Genomic DNA, 25,674 nt, shown 5'->3' with positions numbered 1-25,674 from the left:
GCTTAAAAAAAGGATTCTTCTGCTCCTATTCTTATCTTCAATGACACTCAGATTTCTAGACAAGATGACATATCTCTATTAGGGATTACCCCGACTTCTAATCTCTCTTGGCATAAGCACATTTTAAATATTGCTTCCTCTGCATCTAAAAAACTGGTCGTTCTCTTTTGCTCTAGGTGTTACTTTTCCTCCAAACAGCTGTTCACTCTGTAAAAATCGCAAATCTGTCCTACCATGGAATATTGCTCCCACACATCTTGGGCAGTGCCCCCAAAACCTTTCAGGCTTCTAGATTCCATTGAAAAGAGGTCAGTTAGGTTAATTAATGACTCATATCTACCAGAATTTCATCTCCCTCTGTCTCATGGTCATCCTGTTTTTACTGTATGACTTTTTTGTGGATACTTCAATGGGCACTGTTCTTCTGAATTGGCTTATGTAATTCCTGCTCTCTCTTTCAAATCAGTCAACATCCTTTTACTGTCCAACTTCCAACTCACATAACCAACTTTTCTTCTTTCTCATTTATTCATTCAACTTCCATTTTCTGGAACAACTCCCTCCTTCATACGTATTTCTTGAAAATTACAATCTATAGAAATTCAAAGTTTAATGTCAACAAGTAGCTTTCATCTTTTCAGTCTTCAGCCCATGCACAGTGCCAAGTACTATAAGTTCTAATACCTCTTGTGTTTGGAGTTTTCATAAAAAAAAAAAAAAAAAAACTGTATACCCGCAGCTGCATTCAGCACTCTGAGCTGAACATTGACTTCTTGCCATTTTACACCAATTGCTCAAATTGAATCATGATAGGATATGCTATATCTGAGCAGATTCTCCATGAATGCAGCCTACAGAACTTCATGCTGTAGTCTAATTACATCAGAAATTGTCAGTACCAACGGTTTGTTATATATTCCAATTCTTTGAACATATTAGAGGCTTTATCATCTTTGAGATTCAATTTTCATCCAGTGCTATCTCAGGTTAAGCAGAAGATACATTCTCTCTATGAACATAAATTTGATATCTGCTTCTGCTGAATTCCCAGCCACATGGCAGTTAGGGGAAGTGATTTGGATGATACAGCCAATTCAGCAATTCCCACTAACAATCATGGCATGTCAGCCCCTTATACAGACTACAGGCAAATAATATACAAAAAGATACACACAAAGGCAGGATTTATGGACTGTACTATGAATAGATTCATCACATAAAGCCTGTAATCGAACCTAGGCAGTCTAATCTGTGCAGGAAGCATAAAGAGGAAATTGTTCTTGCTCAGCACCACATAGGAGCTGAGCAAGAACACAGTCATCTGACACATTCTTTTTTGTTGAGGGCTGATTACCCCCTCTCCCCCAATGTCTGGGCTCTATGACACTATTTTATCATTTACACGTATTTTAATTAACTGGACACTATTGAATGATACATGTTTTACTGCTTTTAACCATATGACAGCCTTATACACTCAGCAAGATTTTATCTGACAATAACATGTCAGCTGTTTTTAAATTCTTACAAATTATTAATTTAAATATATATATATATATATATATATATACAGGGTGTTTCAGTTAAACGTTTCAGAACTTCTAAGAGGGATAGGGTACATCCTGACAACTCGAAATCATATAGCAATGTGGGGTCGGAAATGCTTTTCTGAAGCGGTGTTCTACACAGAAGCACCATAAAAAGAAAAGAGACTGTAAGTGAGAAATCGTTTTAATAATACATGAAAAGAAGCAAAAGGTACATGGATTAAAGTAAGTGTTCGAAATTTCTTCCACAGGCTACAATGCACGCCTCACATCTCTGACACATGGACATCCGAACATTCTGGAATACTCCAGGCGAATTTCGAATTTCTTCGGCAGCTACTGCGATTCTTGCAACCAGCTCCTCAGCATTGTCAACAGGGTTTATGACACATAAACTAGCGATTTCATATGACCCCAGAAATAAAAATCACGACATGATAGGTCGGGTGACCGAGCAGGCCAACGCACGGGACCACCACGTCCGATCCACTGTTGACCAAATGTGACATCCTGGTAGTTACGAACATCTCCGCTATAATGGGCAGGGGCTCCATCGTGTTGGAACCACATTGTCTGTTCTGTTGCGTCGATGCAGAAATCTGTTCATCTCTCAAAAGTTGTGGCAATACTTGCTGCAGAAAGATCAAGTAGATAGGTCCGGTTAGACGACATGGTAACAGGTAAGGTCCGATGAGGTGATCTCCCATAATACCGGCCCATACATTGACCGAAAATCGAATCTGTGCTGCACGACGTCGTATTGCATGCAGGTTCTCGACCGCCCAGATATGGTTGTTATGCGTGTTGAAAATTCCTTCCCTTGTGAAGGATGCCTCATCGGAAAACAACACTTCAGCAGGAAAAAGGGGATTTGTAGCACATTTTCCAAGGTACCACTGTGCGAAAGCAATACGAGGTTGAAGAAACTTCGAACACTTACTTTAATCCATGTACCTTTTGCTTCTTTTCATGTATTATTAAAACGATTTCTCACTTACGGTCTCTTTTCTTTTTATGGTGCTTCTGTGTACAACACCGCTTCGGGAAAGCATTTCCGACCCCACATTGCTATATGATTTCGAGTTGTCAGGATGTACCCTACCCCTCTTAGAAGTTCTGAAACGTTTAACTGAAACACCCTGTATATATATATATATATTTAAATTAATATTAAAATTAATTACCAGAACTCAGTTTTAACATTTTGTAACCTTGTCTTGATGCATAATAGGCTTTGTCACTAATGCACCAATAAAACTGTAAACCTAAACATCAAGTGCATAAGTTATTTTGGGGTTGCTATTCCCCAAATGTAAAACCTTTCATTTTGTTGCATCAAAACACAGCTTCTACTTCTCTGAACATTCTTGAAGCCTGTTTAAGTCATCCCAAAGACGAGTTGCTTGGCACTGATCATTAACAACTCTTCCAATTGTTTTATCATCTGCAAATTTTACAGCATGCCATGTACTCCTTTGTCGATGTTGTTTATGAAAATCAGAAACAACAGTGGTCCAAGAACCGATCCCTGGGGAACACCACTTCTGACTTTATACCAATCTTAAGAATATCCATTAATCACAATCTTCTGCCTTGCAGTTGCCCAGCAATCCATCTTAGAATTTTTCCAGTAATCCCAACATGTTCCAGCTTATACAGTAACCTCTCATGAGGGACTAAGTCAAATGTCCCCTGCTATAATGCAAATAAAATATGTTGAACTTGTTTCCTACATCCAACTTATCCAAAACTGTTTCAAAATTGCTTAGCAGGTTAGTTAAACATGATTTTCCCTTATTTGTCCAAGGGAAAACCAAGTTATTTGTCCTTTAGAATGCCATTTTTGTCTAAATATCTGTGGATTGCACTCTTAATCATTGCCTCCAAGGTTTTCCCTACCACTGAATTTAGGCTAGCCTTTATGTATTGATGATACATTAGCACTTCTGAAATCCAAAGAATTCTCTGCAAATTCAGTGATATCCTCATAATAAACCTAACTGGTTCAATGCAGTGTCTGCCTTTTTCCCTAGAAAGTTTTTCTAATAAACAATCAGAAATTAGAGTATCACTGATTTCATGCTTTATAGCGTTATTCACACAGCCTCACCATGAACAGTCTTTTGTTAGTAAAGATCAAAGCAAAGTACTTATTCATTTCATCAGCTGGGTTATTTAAGGCTTTCCCACACCGTGTGTAAGTGGGTCTGATCTGATTTGTTTTCTTCTTTTTTGTATTCACCTATGTGAGGAATTCCTTATCTCCATTATTTGCTCTCTTAGCCAATGTTTTTTCATACTCAGCCTTGGCTGCATACGAGAACTATCCTAACCTTTTCTTTGGTACTGTTACAAATCAACTTGTAGCTGTTGTAGGCTTCAGTACTTTTGATCACTTTTCCACGGCATCTTTTTCTGCTCTATTAGACTGGCCAGTTCCATATTAATCCAAATTGGTATCTTCCTTGTGCTGTATTCTCTTAATGGTATGTATGGTATTCATGGCTTCAGTGATTATTGCTTTTAAGGTATTCTATAATTCTAATATATTTGCCCCACCCCCCAAATCCACACAATTCATAGCTGCCATGTATCTTCTTAAACTATCGTAGTCCCCTTTTGTGAAATTAAAATCTTGCCTTTACATATAACTACTGCAGTTTCTTTCTTCATCTTCCACCTAATGACACTGACTCTACCTGTCAGTGGTTCCTGTACTATAAGCTGTGTGATGTCATCTGATTTGGGACTAATGATGAGGTCTAGAATATTCTTACCTATTTTTTTTAACATGCTGGACAAATAATAATAATCTAGTTTATTTAAAAATTCTGTTCCCCATGGTGAGTTTCCCTCCCACTTATTCCAATCAGTTAGGTGAAAATTGAAATCACTCATAAGGTTACTAGCCTATTTCATCTACATATAGAGACTCATCATACTCTTCACAATCTTCTGATCTGTAGATTACTCCCACTCTCATACCTTTGTTTTCAATTAAATCACATCACAGATTCTATGCTGGCGGGTGCAACTTCTGACTCAGCAAAAGCTCTTTTTGCACTCAGTCTGCTTTTGATAAAAAGTAAAAAAACCCTACCATCCTTTCTGTCTTCCCTGTCTTTCCTAAAACATCATACATACCATAGTGAAACTCTTCATCCCCAATTTCTGGGTGACATTAAGTTTCTGTTTGCCATATTATGCCAGCATTAGTTGTCCTGACCAGGAGTTTGAATTCACCCATATCATTAACAAAACTCATGATATGACTGCAGACTTAAGACTAATTATTCTTCTATAGTAGCACACGCTTCTTGATTAGACCGGGGTTCGAGCCCGTCACCACCAAATACGGAGGATGCGGAAAGGTCAGGGAATGACCACTGCATATCCCCGGAGCAATATGGCTTTAGTTGCTAATGCTCCTAAAAAAAAAAAAACATATAACAAAATAACAAATTCTTCTATAGTTTATCACCCTGACACACCTTTTGAAGTTTAGTTTTTGTTTCCCCTGTCGTCAGTCAGATTAGTATTATAGTCCCATATCCTGATTACAGATGCAGTATACAGATAATATGTATGCAATAGTGGACACTTCTGCAAAAATGCAAACACATAACAAGCTGCTTCAGTAGAAACCTGAATCATAATTATGACCCTGTAAAAATGAAAAAAGAAGTAGTAATCCTAGCCAGGACCTGAATAGGTCATTCTCGCTTCATTCAACTGTTTCTGCTTACAGGAAGTAATCTTCTGCAGTGTATGCTTTGAAAATGTTGCTTGTTCAACAATGCCTGACACTCTACTTTCAGTTTCCTCTCAGATCTGCAAGAACCTTTGTCACTCATTCACATCATAGTTAATGATGCAAAACTCTTGGGATTTTTTGTTGTCTACAACGAATTCAAATGTATGACTTCTTTGATTGCTCCCTGAGCAGTTATCATATGTAGCCTCAATTACTTTTGTTGGTAGGTGCAATATGGCACAATTGGTCTCAAGAAACAGTATGTGATGGTGACAACAGCTTATTTGGAACTGCTCATTTGAAACATTGCCACTCTCAGAACATATTACCTACATCAGCTATTTCAGCAACAAACAAGAATTCTTGACGTTTGCAAGCATTATTTTGACCCATATCATCTGATATATGCATGTTTATATTACTCTCTCTCCCCACCCACTGTCAGTTCCCTGAACCCTTAAGACAGGCATGGGCATCCTTTTTTATTCAGTGGGCCACACAAGACTAAGTCCATCCTGATTCAGGCCACGCTACTAAAAGAATGGCAAATTTACCTAACAGTCGTAATAAATAATAAGATCAAATAATAAAATTGCAACTATTTTTATAATAAATAAATCATGAAAATTATGAATTAAGAAATGATATAGTTGAAGCAATATTTTCATATATCTAATTGGCATTCATTAATTCCAAAAATATATATTGTAATTATGATAATTGTATAATTATAGAAACAAAGTTTATTAGGAAAAAACAACCAATTTACTTACAGTTAGTGAGATACTTGTGCTTGAGGATCTTTTACCAAATTTTCAAGGTTAGCGGGAATAGAAGTTGTTGCTACCCTCAAGTTGCTTTCTAAATGCGTGTTTGTCAATCTTGATCTTGTTTTAGACTTGGGTGAATTTCATTCTTGAAAATAGCTGTTCACATTTATAGGTACTGTCAAAAATCGAGGCATGTTTTCTAGCAAATTTTATCATTCGTGGAAAGCAATAACGGAAGAGAGACAGAATTCCAATAGAGAAACATATTGAAATTTCTTTTGAAGAAGAAGATCACTGCTTTTAAGTTAATTTAATTCCATTTGCAGCTCTTTTCTTGCCTGATAAAGATCTACATTAAAAGGATTTGAAAATAGTGTGAAATCTGAGTCTTGATTTGAAATCTTGAAATCTAACACTGAATTCTGTAGTAATGACTACTAAATCTTCAGCTTATGAAATATAATCAGAACTATCGTGATTGGCTGAAAGTGGTAAGTGTCACGATTTCTAAGTTGTCTTTCCCAAAGTTGAAGTTTGGTTTGAAAAGCTTTTATGTGAACATAAAGTTCATGAACTAACTGATTTTGTACTTGTATTTTCTGATTTAGTTCGTTTAAATGAGATGTGATATCAACAAGAAATGCAAGATTACGTTCCATTCAATACTTTTTAGTTCTGGAACAGATTTGCCCTTCATCTCCATAAAGATCCAGACTTCTCTAAGATTATAAAAGTGCTGAAGCATTTTTTTTCTTTGCTTAACCAAATAACTTTACAGTAATAGACCAATGTTCCGTATTCATTCTCAAGTTCTTCAAGGAATAGCTTGAACTGGCAATGGTTGAGCCCCTTTGATTTTATAAAATTAATGGTTGAGACCACAACTTTCATCACATTTGCAAATTTAAGAGATTTAGCACACAAGTTCTCCTGGTGTATCAAACAGTGAAAAGAAGTAAAATCGTTTTCTTCCAAGTTGAGGAAACACATTTCTGATTTTATTTTGGAAATTAGACCCACCTTATTTCTTTCATTGCTGGATCTGTTGTCACACTTTCGAGCTTATCAAAAGAAAGTTTAAATTTCTTCATGGATGCTTTTAGTTTGTTGAAAATATCATCACCTTTGGTAGTATCATTCATACTTCAAAGGCAAAGCATTTCTTCAGTAAATGCTTTGCCTTTACTGAAGAAATATATATTAAAAAAAAGCACTATAAATCCCATGAATAAAAATTGCCAGCTGGGCAATTTTTATTCGTGGGATTTATCGATATCCGATATATTGGTGCTTTCATTGAGAGCCAATGAAAAAGGTCTCAAATTTAGAAGCCAGCATTGCTAAGCTTTTTTTTCTGAATCTGCAGAAATTTCCTCACTGCATCTTGTAACCATTCTTTGGCACAAGCTAATGGCATCACACTCTTCATTCTTCTCTGGACACAAAATATTAACAACAGAGGTTAAGCACTCCTTAATAAATTCCCCATCAGAGTAACTTTTTGAGTGCTCGGCAAATTTCTCTAATAAAATTATAACTTGCAAACGAAACGTTGTTAGAAAATTTTTGCTTTTTCAAAAAGAATGTAGTCAGACTTAGTCTGTTTCATCAATTTTTCTAGTTTCATCTTTCTAATTTCTCCTTGAATTTTATGATATTCATTGTGTTTCATGTTGTAATGATGCTTAATATTGTATTCCTTGAAGACAGAAACAGTTTCAGAATAGATTAAGGACACGGGTTTGTTTTTTGATTCAATAAAAAAAAATAATCATTTGTCCACCTTTCTTGAAACACTCTCTCGTAGGATAGTTTTCTTTTGTTTGACAACTATGAATCTAAGAGCAGCTATGGCTCAATATATCCTATGTTTTATTAATACTAGAAAATTACAGAAGAGTTACCTCAGTACTTCTTCATAGGATGACTTCTATACTCTACTCTCCAGGTCTGATTTAAATCGGACCTTTACAATGAAATAACTCTCTTACAATGTCTTTGTCAAACAAAGACATTGTAAGGGTTATTGTCATCAAAAATCAGTGATTAGTACAGTACAGTCAGATAACATGTGTTTACATTACACGAATTCGATCATACACAATTTATAAATAGGGGAACGATATCTTATATAACACGAACCGAATTCGCTTAATCACGATTCGCCTTTGTGTTTACAAGAAATGACAGTCGAATACGGAATCACCCCAACTGAACGCAACACGATAGGAATGATGAGAAGATTCTGAAAATGTATTTGTGCTTTATATGAATGAAGGGGAAACACATTTCACCATAATAACGTAAAAACCAACACAATTCCAGCTATCGGTATAATCGCAAATGCAATTAGATCGCGTTTACTACCAGTTTATAACAGATTCCACTAGCAGAAACGCAACTGGAAATTGTTTTTATTGTTTTATGGTAGTAACCCCTAGAAATGTGCTTTAGTAAAATGTGAGGTGTTAATAGTGTATCTCTGCCTTTACAGTGTTGTTTATTCAGTTGCTACACACGCGCAGCTTTGTTTATGTATATTGAGCGCACCTCCTCGTTTTGTAATTGTGCTTTATTCCCTAAAAATGAGTAAAATACTTAAAAGGTGTGAAAAGAAAGCGTCCTGATGAAGACACTGCAGATTCAGAGAGGGGGAAAAAAAAAACAATATCAATAAACAGAGGTGGACTGGGGCAAAAATTCTTACCCGGAAAAATTTATAGTGGCCTCATACCACGGTTTATGGCCAAAATCACACCGGCCTCCGGCCTACCGGGGTTTCCATGTAAGGCTTATGGCCAGTCTGCCACTGTCGATAGCGAAAAAATATGAAACTGTGAAACGCTTTGAGCGAAATGAAAGACCATGTGATATTGCACGTGCTACAGACCTAAATGAGGCAGCGCCGAGAATTACAAAGAATGCAGAGAAAATAAAAACAACTTTCATAGCAGGAACAACTCAAAGTGCAATTAAAATCCATTAGATTAAGACACAAAGAATTGGAAGAGATGCAACGGTATCAACTGTTTGGATAGAAAATCAAACAAAAAAAAAGTTTGCTTATGATAGAAGCAAAAGCATTAGCAATATTTTATTACGTAATAGTCGTAATAAAATATGTAAGTATTTTATTACGATTATTTATTGTGTTTGGTCATGTTTTGGTTACAAATGTGTGTTCAATCTTGGGTAGTCGGCACCTAACCCTATTTTTCCCATAGGGCCTGTTGTTTATATTGCACGATTTTGCATTGCACGAGGGTTTCTAGGAACACAACTATCGTGCTATACGAGGACTGACTGTACCACAAATGAAAATATCGACTGCAGGAGTCAACAGGACTCCAGTTGCTGGTCTAAACACGTAGGTCATTTACCCAAGTTGCCGATTATTTCAAGTTTGCAAGAAAACATGAAATGCCACAAACTGCCATCTGTGAAAGTGAAGTACATTCCTGTAACACTAGTTAAATAAGTTAATTACCTAAAAATAGTTTAGAGCAAAGACTTTTACCTAAAAGAATTTTAGGTAAAAAAAAAAGTGAACATATGAACAAAGTAAGATTTTTCTGGCCCAGCTGAATGAGTTGTCAGGAGAAAAGTCGAAAATGTGTCAGTTTATTGGAAATAACAGAAAATGGCTGAGGGTAGGTATATGAGGGTAAACCTATCTAAAACAACGATTTGGACTTATACGTTTTAAAATTGCATCAAGTAGAATGGAGTCAATTTTGTCTAAATAGCTAACTTAATTTTATTTCATTTTAGTCATATATATGAATTAACATTATTATATTATTTATTTAATTTAACCAAACATTTATACTTCTATAAAATTGTCTTTCATAGCAGAATTTACACTTTACAGTATATTAAATATATTTTCTGTATTGGTTGCGAGCCACGTGAAATGTTGTCCATATGTGCCTTAACATATCCTAAATGATACTGGCAAAAAGCCTTGCACCAGGCTTTATTTAAATTAATGCTGTATCTGAAAAATGTAGATTGCATCTACCTAAAAGTGCAGACCACACTAATAAAAATTTTCCCACAAAAGCCTTGCATAGTTATTCAGGTGTTGATTTAATCCACAAGGCTTTCAGCTTATAATCCCTCCTGTCATGTCTTGGCAGAATTGCATCAGAATGTGCAGATATGCACATTCTGATCTAACCCACAGATTTGTTTCTGCATAGTCCTAAATTTATCCAACAAACTGTGAGGCCATTTATTTAATGTTATTAGTCCCCGCATGAATAATAATGTTTACCCCCTTAAAATCTTACAATCTGTTGGTAATATCATCAATTGTTGCTTCCAGCAAGCACCCTAGTTCTAGTTCACCTATCTTTATAGGTGAACTAGAACTAGGGTTATTTGTTAAAAATGTTACCCATTTCCCTGATAAGTGTCTCCCAATAAAACTGAATCTTCTTAAACCAGAGCAGTATGCAATTGACTACTCTGTTCTGCAATTAGGAACCTGAATTAGGGATGCATCATTTGGCAAGTCACATGATATTTGAATCTCTGATACATTATCCCTTAGTTACATTTGTTTACTAGCTAAGGGCTATACTAGCCCTTAGTTAAATTTTTTCTAGGTTAAGTGCCCATTTCTTCAGTGACTCAAATTCTTCTAGTAATGTACCATGTTTTTATTTGAGATCAGCATGCTCCTTGCATCAGGCGAAAAGAAAAGTGTCATCAGTTGAGCTTGGTTTGTCTACTAGACTGACTTTAGAATCTGAATTTCTATCCGAGTTCTGTTAACCTCAGAAGGTGTATTGAAAGTGTATCTTGGGACAGTTATTATTTAAGTAAAATCTGAACTTAAGAAAGAGTACAAAATTTAAATTTACAATATATTATAGAATTTAAATTAACAAAATATTATGAAATTTAAACTCTTATCCACTAGTGAAACTCAAATTAAGCTGCTGAAGTTATCAGAAAGATTGTAACTTAACAGAAATGCTTTAGAAAAATTAAGAATTAAATTTACAAATGTTGTAGAAATTAATTTCACAAAATTATTGAAATAAAATTTTTGAAATAAGATGTTTTTTTATTATTATTACTTTCTATAATTTTCTGTAATTAAATTGTTAAACAAAAAAAGAAATTGTTTACTAACACCTTATCATAATCTCATTCAGTTAATTCACTGAAGCCAACTTAAAACATCTGCTCTCTTTGACTGCATACAATAGAATATTATCTATAAATTTTCTGCATCCATTATGCCAAGGTCCTACTGATTCATCCTGGCCAAAAAAGCAAAGGAAGGGAACCAAAGAAAAACTCCTTGGCTCCTTCCTTTGATTTCTTAGCCGGTGATTTCACATACCTTACCTTTGCAAACATAACCTTTTCGGTGGTATTGTTACAAATTTACTTCTATTCATTCTGTAGTTTTTCCATGGCACTTTTTTTCAACTCTATTAAATTGGCTAGTTTATGTGCAAATTAGTGCAAAAGCATCATGTTAGTACACAGCTAATCCTAAATTAGCAAATAATTTGCAAGAGCAGCATCGTTTAAGTCATATCTCATATTGTGAATACCTTCACGACGAGTTGCCATGACATTGCACTACTTCGAATAAGTAACGCTTCGCCTGAAGGAGAAGACTATTGTTACTTATTCTCAGTGGATACTACCACCCATATGGCACTGTTTCAGGGCTATTTGGCCCTGAGGCATAAGCCCTAATGCATTTTAGTCCTAATTCATCTTATACACCATCAAGCATCTCTCATTACTTCACAACTGTTTTGCCATCATTGCATCACTTGGGTACCTACCCACCCACCAAAGAAGAGCCAAATAGCCCTGAAGCAGTGCCGTATGGGTGATGGCATCCACTGAGAATAAGTAACAATAGTCTTCTCCTTCGGGTGAAGCGTTACTTATTCGAAGTAGTGCAATGTCATGGCAACTCGTCGTGAAGGTATTCACAATATGAGGTATGACTTAAATGATGCTGCTCTTGCAAATTATTTGCTAATTTAGGATTAGCTGTGTACTAACATGATGCATTTATACTAATTTGTACATAGTCTAAATTTCCTGCAGCTAGAGGCATAAGCCCTAATGCATTTTAGTCCTGTTGGCTAGTTTATTATTCACCCATCTTGAAATCATCCTTCTGTTATATTTTCTTAATAGTATACATGCCTTCAAGGTTTCTGTGATTATACCTTTAAAGTTATACCATAATTCTAATATATTTACATTTATTCTTTGCTGCCTTTTTTCACTTTCTTATTCCAAAGGTGTTTTTCCTTCTGCTTGGAAATTTGCTCATATCCAGCCAGTTCCTAAAAAAGGGTGACAAATCCTTCCCATCCAATTATCGTCCCATTGCAATTACTTCTACTCTTTCTAAAGTAATGGAGAAATCAATTAACCGCCAACTCTTAAACTACCTAGAAACCTTCTGTCTGATCAACAATCGCCAGTATGGATTCTGTCAGTGTCGATCCACTGGTGATATTCTGGCTTTATGTTACCCATTTATGGACTAATTCAATGGAAAAGTTCGGTGAAACACAAGTAGTTGCTCTTGACATCTCAAAGGCTTTTGATCGTGTTTGGCATAAAGGTCTTCTAAACAAGCTTCCATGTTATGGTTTGCCAACTGTTTTTAGTAATTGGTTATCCAGTTTTCTCTCTGATCGCTCACTGAGGGTGATGGTAGATGGCTCTCTGTCTTCTAACTTCTCCACTAATGCCGGTGTCCCTCAAGATTCAGTTCTATCCCCCACTCTTTTCCTCTTGTATATTAATGACCTTCTTCCATTGACTGGCAATCCTATCCATAGTTTTGCCGATGATAGCACATTGCATTCCACTTTCCATTTTGAGAAACCTTCTCCTGCTCAATCAGCTTCAACTTCTCGAAAATCTGCTACCAATTCCTTAAATGCCGATCTTCAGGTAATTCTTCAGTGGGGCAAAGACAACTTAGTTGATATCAACCCTTCTAAAACTCAGTCTTGTCTTATATCTCGCAAAAAGGATTCTTCTGCTCCTATGCTTATCTGATTTCTAGACAAAAATCACTCTGATTTCTAGACAAAATGATATATCTCTTTTGGGGTTTACCCTGACTTCTAATCTCTCTTGGCACAAGCACATTACAAATATTGCTTCCTCTGCATCTAAAAAACTTGGTTTTCTCTTTCGCTCTCGGCGTTACTTTTCTTCCAAACAGCTGCTCACTCTGTATAAATCGCAAATCCGTCCTGCTATGGAATATTGTTCCCACATCTGGGGTGGTGCCCCCAAAACCTCTCTCAGGCTTATTGATTCCATTCAGAAGAGGGCAGTTACGTTAATTAATGATTCATCCCTAACAGAGTCTCTCCACTCGCTTTCTCATAGACAATACTGTTTTTGCTACATGCCTCTTCTACAGATACTTCCATGGGCACTGTTCTTCTGAATTGGCTTCTATAATTCCCGCTCTCTCTTTCAAAACAGTCCGAACACGTGCTGCCACCAGCCAACATCCATTTACTGTCCAACTTCAAACCCACAGAACTAGCTTTTCATCTTCCTCATTTATTCATTCAACTGCCGTTTTCTGGAACAACCTTCCTTCATACGTATTTCCTGAAAATTACAATCTACAGAAGTTCAAGTCCAATGTGAACAAATATCTTCTTTCGTCTTCTCAACCTCCAACCCAAGCACGATACTAAGTACTATAGGTTCTAATACCTCTTGTGTTTGGGGTTCACATAAAAAAAAAAAAAAAAAAAAAAAAAAAATTGCACTCTTTGATCTAACTGTCAGCCTTATGATGTCATCTGGCTCGTGTAAGATGATCAGGTCTGGAGTATTTTTCCCCCCTTGTACTTTCCCTAACATGCCAATACAAATAAAAATTATCTACCTGATTTAAAAATTTTGTTCCTTATGTTGAGTTTCCCTCCCACTTGCTCCAATAAATTAGTGGCAAAAGTGGCTTGATACATAGGAGCTGAATTGTACCTTGTCTAGCTCAACCTTAACGGCAGCAGCCAGTAATTTGATGTATTTGTTAAGTGGTTTAGTGTTTTCTTTTTTTTTTTTTTTTTTTTTAATACGTCTTAGTGATTGGTCCCTGTAGTGATATTATGATTGACAAGTCCCATTAGAAATACCAATTCGCTATAAATTTCAATGATAGTTAGGTCAGTTCACTCCCGATCAGATCACTAAGATGTGTGAATCACTGGTTTCTAAAGTTGGAGTGGCCATAGAATGGATCATCTTTGATAAATAAGTGGCTCTCTTTAAACTTTACAAACTACTGTGAAACCTTCCAGCAGTCCATAACATTTTCTCTGAAAGCCATTTTTAACATTTTGTGGATTTTTCTTGCACTTTTACTAATTTAAAACAAAATTTGATGCATATTTGCTGCTCAGTAAAATCATTTTAAAATGTGACAGAACACAAAATACTTTGTATTCAACATGCACCAGTTCAGACTGACTGCAGATAAATGGGTGATTAATGCATTATTGTGACCTCCATAGCCAAGTGGTCAGGAGCGGGAGTGCAGTAGCATACAGTCTTTGAGTAGATCGGGGTTCAAGCCCCTGACTGCTAAGTACGGTTGATCTGCCAATCCACACTGGACCAGCATGGCAGATTATGGTCCCTTTCCCTCAGCATGAGTTGTTGAAGAGGCTTCCATCTTGCAGTGGGTTGACAATGGCTGCAGTTTATCTTTTTTTTTTTTTTTTTTTTATGTGTCTAGATGAATGAAAAATGTGACAAGTTGCAACTTTCTATGATGCTGCAGTTTGAAGATGGAAAGTCAGTTCCCAAACTTTGATCAGTCCTCATATGCTATAATTTAAAAAGATAATGTTTGATAAAGAAAAAGATAATGCTCGGTTTAAATTGTAGAAATTGCAACTTAAATTCTATATATATAAAAACTTTATAAATAGGTTAGAACATTAAGAAATTATTAAAAATAAATGTTAATATCCAATAATCCTGCTGTTCAATTGTTTTTTTTCTTTTCAGTTGGTAGGTGCTCAGTTGTTATACCTGATTAACAACACCCCAAAGACTGATGTAAATGTTGAAATTAAATTTGAGACAGATACAGAGAAGTTTGAAATTGCTGTAAAGGAACACTTTGGCATTTTAAAGAAAATAGAGCTAAGTAACAAGTCAGAAGATAATCCTGCTTCTCAACATCCCTCTCCTATTCATTCTAGCTCATCATTTGAGAGTGAAAATTTCAACTTGCCATCAGGTGTCCTTAGTCCAGATAGTGCATTACCATCTCTTGACATGGATTTGGCAAATAATGTAGTTGCTCAGTATAACATAGCTCAGCTAGCAGGCATGGCAGAAAGAAATGCATCACAAAACTCTCCTAGTTCTCAGCTAAATCTCTCAGACCTGTTAATTCCAACTAGTGCTGTGGACATTGCAGCAGCACAAATGAATGCCCTTAATAACCTCACTGCCTTGGCCAAATTAGGTTCTGCCTCACTTAGTAATGGTATGGTCAGTTTTTTTTTATTTTTAGAAACTTAATTGATAATTTATTTTGGAAATTTGTTTGTGAAATTTACAGGCGCATGTGAGGAAAGGAGATATGTACATTTATTTGTAGTTAAAAATTGAATTTTTTTAAAAAAAAAATGGTCGGTGTTAATTGTTGTCATTAGGATACAACTAACTGTTATTCAATTTCAGTGCATAAAAATAATTTACTTTATTTTATTATAGAGAAACCTTATGACACAGTAGTAATACATGAATATACTAGTTAAAAGAACAACTTCATTGGCATATTTTACTGAAACGCAATCAGAGAATTAAAAGGAATGAATTAATGAAAATAATAATATATTAAAATATTTAAACAAATTGAAATCCTAAACAGGATCTTCAGCACATCTCAGTACAATTTTCAGTTTGAATTGCAAAATACCATAGATTCTAAGAACCAGTATGCAATGCTAGATCTACAATCAACCTGTTTATAATTGATTTGAAGCTGAAATCTTGGGGATAAAAAACCAGCATTAAAGTGTAGTATAGTATGACTCCTTGCAGAAACATTTTCAGGAAACTGATGATTGTAGAATTGATGGTCATATATTGTGTAAATAGTCTCATGAGCGGTGAAGCATAACTTAAATTTTTTAATTTTTAGCATAGGCTGAAAAAGCTAATGACAGAATGTAAGCTGAAATTTTTCAGAATTTCACCTTGTATTCTGTCTCTGTGAAGTTTAAAGTCCAACTGAAATTTAATTACCCCATCCTCAAATTTGTATGTAGTGAAACCTGTTATGTTGGCCATTTATTTTGTTCTGCTTGAATGGGGCGAACATTACAGGTGTCCTCATCATTAAAATTACCCCAACTACAAACAATAGGATGATTGTTTGTAGTTGGGGTAATAGAATCAACAATTCAAGCTCATCACTGCAGTGGAATGTTCAATAATGTGTATTACTGCCATGATGAATCTGAGAGTAACTATAAACGTATAAATTAGCAGGCAAACAAAGCTGAGTGAATGACTTCTAACAGTGTGTAGTTCCTTTGGCAAGCAAAGGAAACACAATGCACAACGATTTTCAAAGGGTTCAGACCAGTCCACCAGATTTCCAACCTCCTAATGCCAATTCTGTCTGCACCTGTTTATGGGAGCACAGTTAGCAGAAAACTACAGAAGTGGGGCTGCATTCTGTGTTCGTTGCCTTTTGTGCTGTGATTCCTTTACGTCATCATCTGCATGGTGCACGGGGGGGGGAGATACTTGGGGACAAAAATGGTATCATATCATCTTTAATGATAATCAAGTTTCTGTTTGCATGTCTAGAGACATGTTGAGGATAGACGTAATCTATCCTGAATCAGGGAGCAGCCTATCAGGCCAACATCAGGTTATAATTTCAGGAAAGGAAATTATGACGGCTTAAGATGCTATATGGCCTCTATTAACTGGGTAGATATCTCACAGAGAATGAATAGAATTGAACTGTATTCATTTTAATGGTATACCTTTAAAACATTACTTACAGAAGCCTTAATGCATATATACCATTAAAAAATACTCCACAAGGAGGATTCCAATTGGATGAATAATGAAGTTGCCAGATTACTTGAGCAGAAAAAGAAGGCATGGAAAAGTTAGAGCAAAAAAAGCACTGACACTTATAACAGCTACAAATTGATCTGTAAAAGTGCCACAGAAGAGATTAGGCTATCAAAGGCAGATTATGAGAAATCGCTGGCAACGAGAGCAAAGAGTGGAGATAAGGAATTCTTCACATATATAAATGCAAAGAAGAGGACAAACCAGATGGGACACTTATGTAATGGACTTGGTACAGTATTAGATACTCCAGCTGATGTTGCAGATGAACTCAACAGTTACTTTGCATTGATATTTACAGAAGGAAAATCCTTTATTTCAATGATAAATTCTGGGAGGGAAGTTAAAATATGTAATCAATGATATTGAAATTTCACATGATAACTATTTTGTGGTTGTCGCAACCATTATTATGGTAAAATTTGAACTTTAGAAAAACAAAAAAATTTAATTTACAAAAATATTATATTACAGAAATGAAACTGTTGACAAAACTTTAACCACCAAAGAGATTAAATTTAAGCTACTGAACAAGAATTACGAAGTTCTCACCAAAATATCAATAACAACAGCTATCTGAATATTAAGTTGTAGCTTTCCAAATATTTTACAAAATTTAAATTGACTGTATAGTAAAAAATTTAAATTAACAAATTATTATAGAAATTATATTATAGAAAATTTAAATTTACAGTATATTACAGGATTTAAATTAAGAATATATTACAGAAATTAAACTATTAACAAAACTTTAACCACCAACTAATCAAGTTAAATTTAAGTTACCAAATGAAATTTATGGAGTTCCTGCCAAAATATCTATAACAAAGGCCTTGTGAATTTAGTTAAGTACTTATTAAGCTATAGCTTGATAAAGTACTTAACTAAATTCAAAAATAAACTAACCAACTGACACAATTAAGTATGGAACATAGAAATGTCACTAGTTATAAGTAGTTCTGTTGGATGGAAGTTTAACTTATTTAATATAATACTTCTTGCATAACAAAATCCCCTTTATAACAAAAAGTGATTTGATTTAATTTAGTGTTATTCACTTTAATTAACTCATAGTTTTCTAAAACTTGTTAAGAAATCTTATGTTTATGCATTTATTTCTTGTATACATGCATTTATCAAAATAAAATTGCAAGAAAGTGATTTATTGGTCAGTTTTAAAGTAGAATGAACCACTGTTAAAAATATGGAATGTCTGAAATCTGGTTGTGTAAAAACTGGGCTTTAAGATTCAGACCCCCCCCCTCCCACCACCTCACCTTTCCTTTGAATAGTGTAAAACTTGTTATTATAATGGTACTGTTGGATGGTGGGCTAGATTTTCTAATACAGTTATATATAATTTAAAAGTAAATAATATTTAACAAGCACTAGCAAAAATTCATTTAGTGTAACTTGCTTCTGTACTGTATGCCAATTTACAAATGAATATATTGAATGTTTGCTGACTGCTGGACTTTTGACAACTGTACGTAAATGCCACATGATTTACAAATTCATGTTAGAAAATCTATTGACCTCCAAACATGAAATGTTCTGATTTATACATTGAGCACCTAATGAAGAAGCAAGCTATATTCACCCAATTTATTGTTGAAGCCAGTACAGTATTATATGAAGATAAGAAAAGTTTTATTTCTAAATCAATTAGTAAATAAATAAAATGCTCTCTCGACAGCCCAATCCCAAGTAGCTCTTCAACTCTAAATGATTTATAGTATAGGACTTCATAAACCAACATTACATTTTTTTTTTATATCTAATTAAAGATAAAAATACTTTTGTGATTAAAAAATTTTTATTATCGTATATTTTCATATCATATCTGACGTTGTGATGAGAACAATAAACTGAGAACTTGCTGGTAGCCACTACCTTGGCAGCTGCACATACTTTTTTTTTTTTGCCAATTTACTTTTGTGACTAACTTTGATTTTTACATGAAGAATATTTTGTTGGTGAAAGTATGGAGATAAGAAGTGTGCAATCAAAAAACATGAAATGCAGTTATATGACATTATAATCAACAACACTTTTTTTCTTTATTTTATTGAAGTGATTTTTTTTCAGTAATCACTCAACAATTTTGTTGTGCTCGGGTCTCTTGATTGCAGGCTTCTCGTTTTCAAATTTTAACCAACAGCCAACATAAGTAAAAAAATAAATAAGAATAAAAAATATATTTCGTAAAGTTATTAAGTAATAAGTTAATCACATAGATAAATTGACATAAAGTAGGGGCACCCAATGCTGCTCCTCTGATAACCATAATATTAAAGACTCGATCATAAATTACTAATGAAAAGGCACAATATGGCCCAGGAGGCCCTTGTTTCCTCCTGGGCCTCCTGGAGGCCCTTGTTGCCAAAAAACCAACAACAACCACCAATGCTGCCAGTAAAGCTATCAACATTTTCTGTTTACCTATATGTACTCAGATTTTGATATTTAATTTGACGTCTTGCATGTTTAGATTTATTGTCCAAAACCTGACAATTGCAAAATGCCAGGGTCGCTGGTTTTCAGACATTTCACATTATAAAGTCAGAAATTAGACTGAAAGAAGTAGCTAACATAGACTGTTGACTTTTTATCAATGTTGTGAATAGTTAGAATAGTGGCGAAAAAAAATGTTTTATATATATATATATATATATATGCATATAAATGTGAAGTTGGTCTTCTTTCAGAGACTGAAATTTATCACAAAATATTATAGACCCTTAATAATTATGCATGGGAATGAATGATAACATTCTAGTAATGCAACAGAAATTTTTATAAGGTTCAGAAAAATATAAAGTATCAAAATTAATTTTGATACTAAATTTACAACCGTGATTTTGGAGCAATATGGCCTTAGTTGCTAATGCTCCTAAAAACCAAATAACAACAACCATGATTTTAACTTGCTTTATTTGTAAACATGGAAAACTTAAAATAGTAATTATTAATGAAATGAATTTTTTCCTTTGTTATTATTAAAGTTTAGTCACCCCCCCCTCCCAAATATTATATTTCAATATTATTAAAGCATCATGGTTAATTTGCAAAGTTAAATTTCTAAATTACAACACCTTGATTTGTTAATTTGGGGGCTTAGAGGGGAAGAAATGTTGTGTGTAGGTGCCTCCATGGGCAGGAGCAGCAATGCATAGCACACGCTTCTTGATTAGACCGGGGTTCGAGCCCATGAGCACCAAATATGGAGGATGCAGAAAGGTCAGGGAATGACCACCACATATCCTCGGAGCAATATGGCCTTAGTTGCTAATGCTCCTAAAAACCAAATAACAAACAAACAATGATTTGTTTGTTATTTGGTTTTATTTCAGAACATGTAGGAGAGGTCCGGTTGGCCTGCCTCCCTAAAATGCACTCATGCACATCTTCTCAATAGTAAGCTCTGTTACATCACTTAGGGGGCAACAAATGTGTAGAGTGGTTCTCTTCGAGATGCCTGGTCAACATAAAGATTAAAAAGACCAAACCCTCCAGCATGACGAAACAAATGGCCCTCAGTCCCCAGCGGCTTTACTCCCCCCCCACTTAGGGCAGCAAGAGGATCAGAGTGGAAACAGAGGGTGCTAAGAATCTGTGGGTACTGCCATGCACAGAAACTGAACCTGGCCTGTTACAACGTAAGATCGCTCATCGGCGAAGATAGGATATTAGAGCAGGAAAAGGAATTAGAAAATGTGATTTGGAATATCATCGGTTTTGCTGAAACAAGAAGAAGAAATGCATCACTTATATAAGTTTATAATGTGGAATTCTACTATACACCAATGGAAATAGTGAAGAAGAAGAAGAAATGCATCACTTATGTAAGTTTATAATGTGGAATTCTACTGTACACCAATGGAAATAGTGAAAGGAGCAAAGGTTGAGATGGCTTTCTGGTCCATAAAGATATATAAAAAATAGTAATTTTTTTATATCTTTATTTAAGGAGTGGAATACGTAATCATAGTTTTGCTGCACAAGAAAGGACATAAATCAGAAATTGGAAATTATAGACCAATTAGCTTGTTATCCCACATCTACAAGTTCTTCACAAGTCTCGTTACTAACAGATTAGAAAAAATGATGGGAATCAACCGAAAGAGCAAGCTGGTTTAGGACAGGATTCTCAACTATGGATCACCTTCACGTAATATCACAGTTAATGGAGAAAGCAAGTGAATATAAAACACCATTATGCATGGCATTTGTGGATTATGACAAGACATTTGACTCCCTATAGCATAAGGCAATGTTTCGGGCACTGGAAAGACAAGGCATAGATACCCCATATATTATGATTTTGAAGAAAATATATGAGAATGCTACCTCCTTTGTTAGACTAGACAAAGACAGTAGGAAATTAAATATTGAGAAAGGAGTTCAACAAGGAAACAATAACTCCGAAGTTGTTTACTGCTGCCCTTGAGGAAGCATTCAGAAGATAAGACTGGTTGCAGAAAGGAGTCAGTGTGAATGGAGAGTACCTAAACCATTTACAATTTGCAGATGACATTGTGATCATAAGCCATGATCCCAAAGAATTAGAGGAAAATCTTAATCAGTTATCATCTTTAGACCGAAATCCATAGTAAGTATTTCGGACTGAAGATGAATATGGCTAAAACAAAAGTAATGATGAAGAAGTATGCCACAGAAAGGGATATAATCATTGAATGAGCAGTAATTGAAAAGGTGGATTCAAATACTTATCTGGGACAAGTCACTAGCTGTAATAATGATAAATGCCTGGAAGTCAAGAGAAAAATAAATTTTGGATGGATAGCATTCAGGAAATATAGTCACATACTGAGGAGCAATATCCCAATTTGTCTGAAACGTAAAATAATGAACCAATGTGTACTCCCCACCATGACTTATGGAAGTGAAACTTGGGCACTCACCAAAAGAATGGAAGAGAGGCTGAAAACTACACAGTGAAGAATGGAACGAATTATATTAGGAATCAGACTGTTAGATAAGAAGAGAAACACATGGATTAGGCAGCAAACTCAAGTAAAGGACATTCTTATCAAAACTAAAAAACTAAAATGGTCTTGGGCAGGACACATAGCTCAAAGACATGATGACAGATGGACTAAGAAAATAACAGAATGGTACCCAAGAGGAGCTAGAAGAAAATCTGGGAGACAATGGCGGATGTGGACAGATGAAATTCACGAGATAGCCAATGTACAAAACAGAAGGAACTGGAAAGTTGTTGGAGAGGCCTTCATCCTGCAGTGGATTGAAAATGGCTTATGATGATGATGCACTTTTACATCCAGTTATATTAAAGGAGACGGCAAAGCAACTAAGCAAACCCTTAGCCATAATTATGAGAGCATCCTTGGACTCAGGGGAGGTCCCCACGGACTGGAGATGTGCAAATGTATTCCCAATTCACAAAGGGGGATCGAAGGGCGGCACAAGTAATTACAGACCAGTTAGTTTAACTTCTGTTCTGGGTAAAATAATGGAGTCACTGGTTAAAGATGCATTGCAGGATCATCTAGACAAGACTGCAGCAATAATTCAGACACAGCATGGGTTTGTTAAGGGAAAGTCTTGTCTGACAAATTTGATAGGATATTATGATGTGGTTACAGAGGAACTGGATGCAAAAAATAATTTTGATATCATATATTTGGATTTCAGGAAAGCTTTTGACCCTGTTGTGCATGGAAGACTATTGCACAAATTGGAGCAGAATGGTATTAAGGGTAAGTTTCTACAATGGATAAAAGGATAGTTGAGTGGGAGAAGACAGAGGGTGGTAATTAATGGGTGCTGCTCTTCGTGGACTAATGTTATTAGCGGAGTCCCACAGGGTTCGGTGTTAGGTCCTCTGTTGTTTTGTATATTTATCAATGATATTGATGAAGGTATATCAGGTTTAGTGTCGAAGTTTGCAGATGATACAAAGGTTGGCAGGGTTGTTAATGACGGTAATGGCAGTGTGCTACTGCAACAAGATCTAGATAATTTGGTCAGATGGGCTAAGAAGTGGCAACTGAAGTTTAACCTTGACAAATGCAAAGTACTGCATATGGGTTGAAGTAACCCCAGAGAAACATACCAACTGTGTGGTACTACACGTAAGGTGGTAGAAAATGAAAAAGACCTGGGAGTAATTGTGCAGTCAGATATGAAGTTTTCTGAGCAATGCAGACAGACTGCCAGGGCAGGTCATGGGGTTTTGTCAATGCTATATAGGAATTTTGCTAGCAGGGAAAAGGAGGTGATTGTCCCTCTGTATAAGGCAATGGTCAGGCCATGCCTTGAGTACTGCGTACAGGTCTGGAGGCCTCATTTTAGGAAGGATGTAGATTTGTTTGAGCGTGTACAGAGAAGGGCAACAAGATTAGTTAGGGGAATGAAGGGATACTCTTACCAAGAGAGGCTTAAGTTCTGCGAATTGCAGTGGCTGGAGACTAGGCACCTGCGCGGTGATCTGATTGAGGCGTATAAGGCCTTGAATGGGTTGAGCTCGCTGAATTCTGATGGGATCCTTCCATTTGTTCAGATTACGAACCTAAGGGGACATAAATCCAAATTAAGAAAAGACAGATGTAGAATAGATGTGCGGAAATTTGCTTTTAGCCAGCGGGTGATTAATTGCTGGAACAAACTTCCATCTGTTGTTGTGGAAGTTGATAGGTTAAATAAATTTAAGGAGAAACTGGATAGGCATTTGGACAGAATGGTGTGATTTTTTTTTTTTTTTTTTTTTTTGGCTGATGCTGCATAAGCTCATACATACACTTGCTTTCTTGCATCACATGCTACTACCACAATATTATTTTTTTTTTTTTTTTTGCTGATGCTGTATTAGCCGTTAGCTTGCTCCCTCTCTTGGATCCCGCTACTATATACTAATTAGCAATCAGAATGAAAGTACTATGTTATATGAACTACACTCTTTTTGATTCATGATTTCAATTTCTTTGTAAACTGGTAAATTTTATGTTAAATATAAAAAAAAACAAACATTGATTAAAGGGAACTAGAGGCTACTGTATTCTTAAAATATCTAACGTAATGTTTAAGGAATTGTTCATATATCTCATAGCAGTTTCTCTCTCAGCGATGCACAGCTCTGTATGTGTATTCCATTTCCTCCTCCATAAAGGTGCTTTTGCCTGATCTTTATGAGTCAGTCTCAGGTCTTTCTTTCTCTTCTTTTCAAATAAGGATTACAGGCAATCCCCATATAACACTTTACTTCTGCAACACCGTTTCGCTCTAACACAATTGATAAACTGTAGCAATCCTTGCACAACACGTTACTTATACACCGATGAGCCAAAACATTGACTACTTACCTAATATGATGTTGGTCCTCAACGTGCAGTAGCGTCCATGTCCGGCGAGGCATGGACACTACAAGATTTCTAAACGTGTCTTATGGTATCTGGTACCAACACGTAACCAGCAGATCCTTTAATTCTTGTAAGGTCCATGGTTGAGACACCGCAGATCGGAGTTGCTGTTGCAACACAACCCACAGATGCTCAACGGGATGGATGTCTGGGGAATTTGGAGGCTAGGGCAAATACCTAGAAGTCTTGCTCATGTTCCACTAACCAGTCTCGAACAATCTGGGCGGTGTGGCATGGTGCATTATCCTGCTGAAAGACTGCATCGCCAGAGGGGAAGACTGTTGCCATGAAAGGGTGTACCTGGTCAGCAATGATGTTTAGGTAGGTGGTAGATGTGAGAGTGCCTGGCACATGTATGACTGGACCCAATATCCCAGCAGAACATTGCCCGAAGCACGACACCGCTGCCATCAACTTGTTTTCATCCCATGGTGCATCCAGGTGCCATCGTTTCCCCAGGTAAACAATGTACACGTACCCGGCTGTCCACACGATGCAACAGGAAACGTGATTCATTGGACCAGATTACCTTCTTCCAATCACTGAAGGTCCAGTTTCAAAGCTCGCATGCCCATTGTAGGCGCTGTTGCCGGTTAACCGTGGTTAGTGTGGTCACTCAGAGCGGCCTGCGGCTGTGTAGTCCCATTTTCAGCTGGGTTCGATGTACTGTGTGTTATGACACATTACTCCTGTCACCAGCATTCCAATTACCGATAAGTTGTACCACAGTCTCCCTTCTGTTGCCACTTACCATCCAGAAGCGCCTTCACTGACCTCGAACATCAATGAGCCGTGATCGTCCAACACCTCACAGGCGGTTCGTGGGTTCCCCCTCCTCGGACCACTTTCGCTAGGTACTAACCACGGCTGACCGTGAGCATCCCACCAGCCATGCCATTTCTGATATGCTCTGACCCAATTGTCTGGCCATTACAATTTGGCCTTTGTCAAACTCGCTTAAGTCCACTGCCTTTCCCATCTGAAGAACAAGAGTAACACTTGATTAACTAAGCTCAGTATCAGGTGTTTTTTACACTGCGTCTCAACCCATGCATGCGCTGTAGTTC

The 25,674-nt window shown here is 36.1% G+C and overlaps 1 protein-coding gene across 2 annotated transcripts in view; it reads left to right on the top strand.

Moving 5' to 3' along the window:
- The window catches only part of LOC150082000 (protein meiotic P26-like), a 263,546-nt gene that overhangs the window by 120,202 nt on the left and 117,670 nt on the right, over nt 1-25,674 (top strand). For both annotated transcript variants that reach the window (XM_090379044.1, XM_090379043.1), the window contains exon 7: nt 15,108-15,594. In XM_090379044.1, coding sequence (XP_090235170.1) covers nt 15,108-15,594 — 487 coding nt within the window. The remainder of the gene's footprint in view (nt 1-15,107; nt 15,595-25,674) is intronic.

The sequence above is a fragment of the Mastigoproctus giganteus genome, chromosome 8 (genome assembly GCF_048544385.1).
Source record: "Mastigoproctus giganteus isolate SK-2022 chromosome 8, ASM4854438v1, whole genome shotgun sequence".
Taxonomy (NCBI): domain Eukaryota; kingdom Metazoa; phylum Arthropoda; class Arachnida; order Uropygi; family Thelyphonidae; genus Mastigoproctus; species Mastigoproctus giganteus.
Note: the sequence above shows the minus strand (reverse complement) of the source record. Positions and strands in the feature narration are given on the sequence as shown.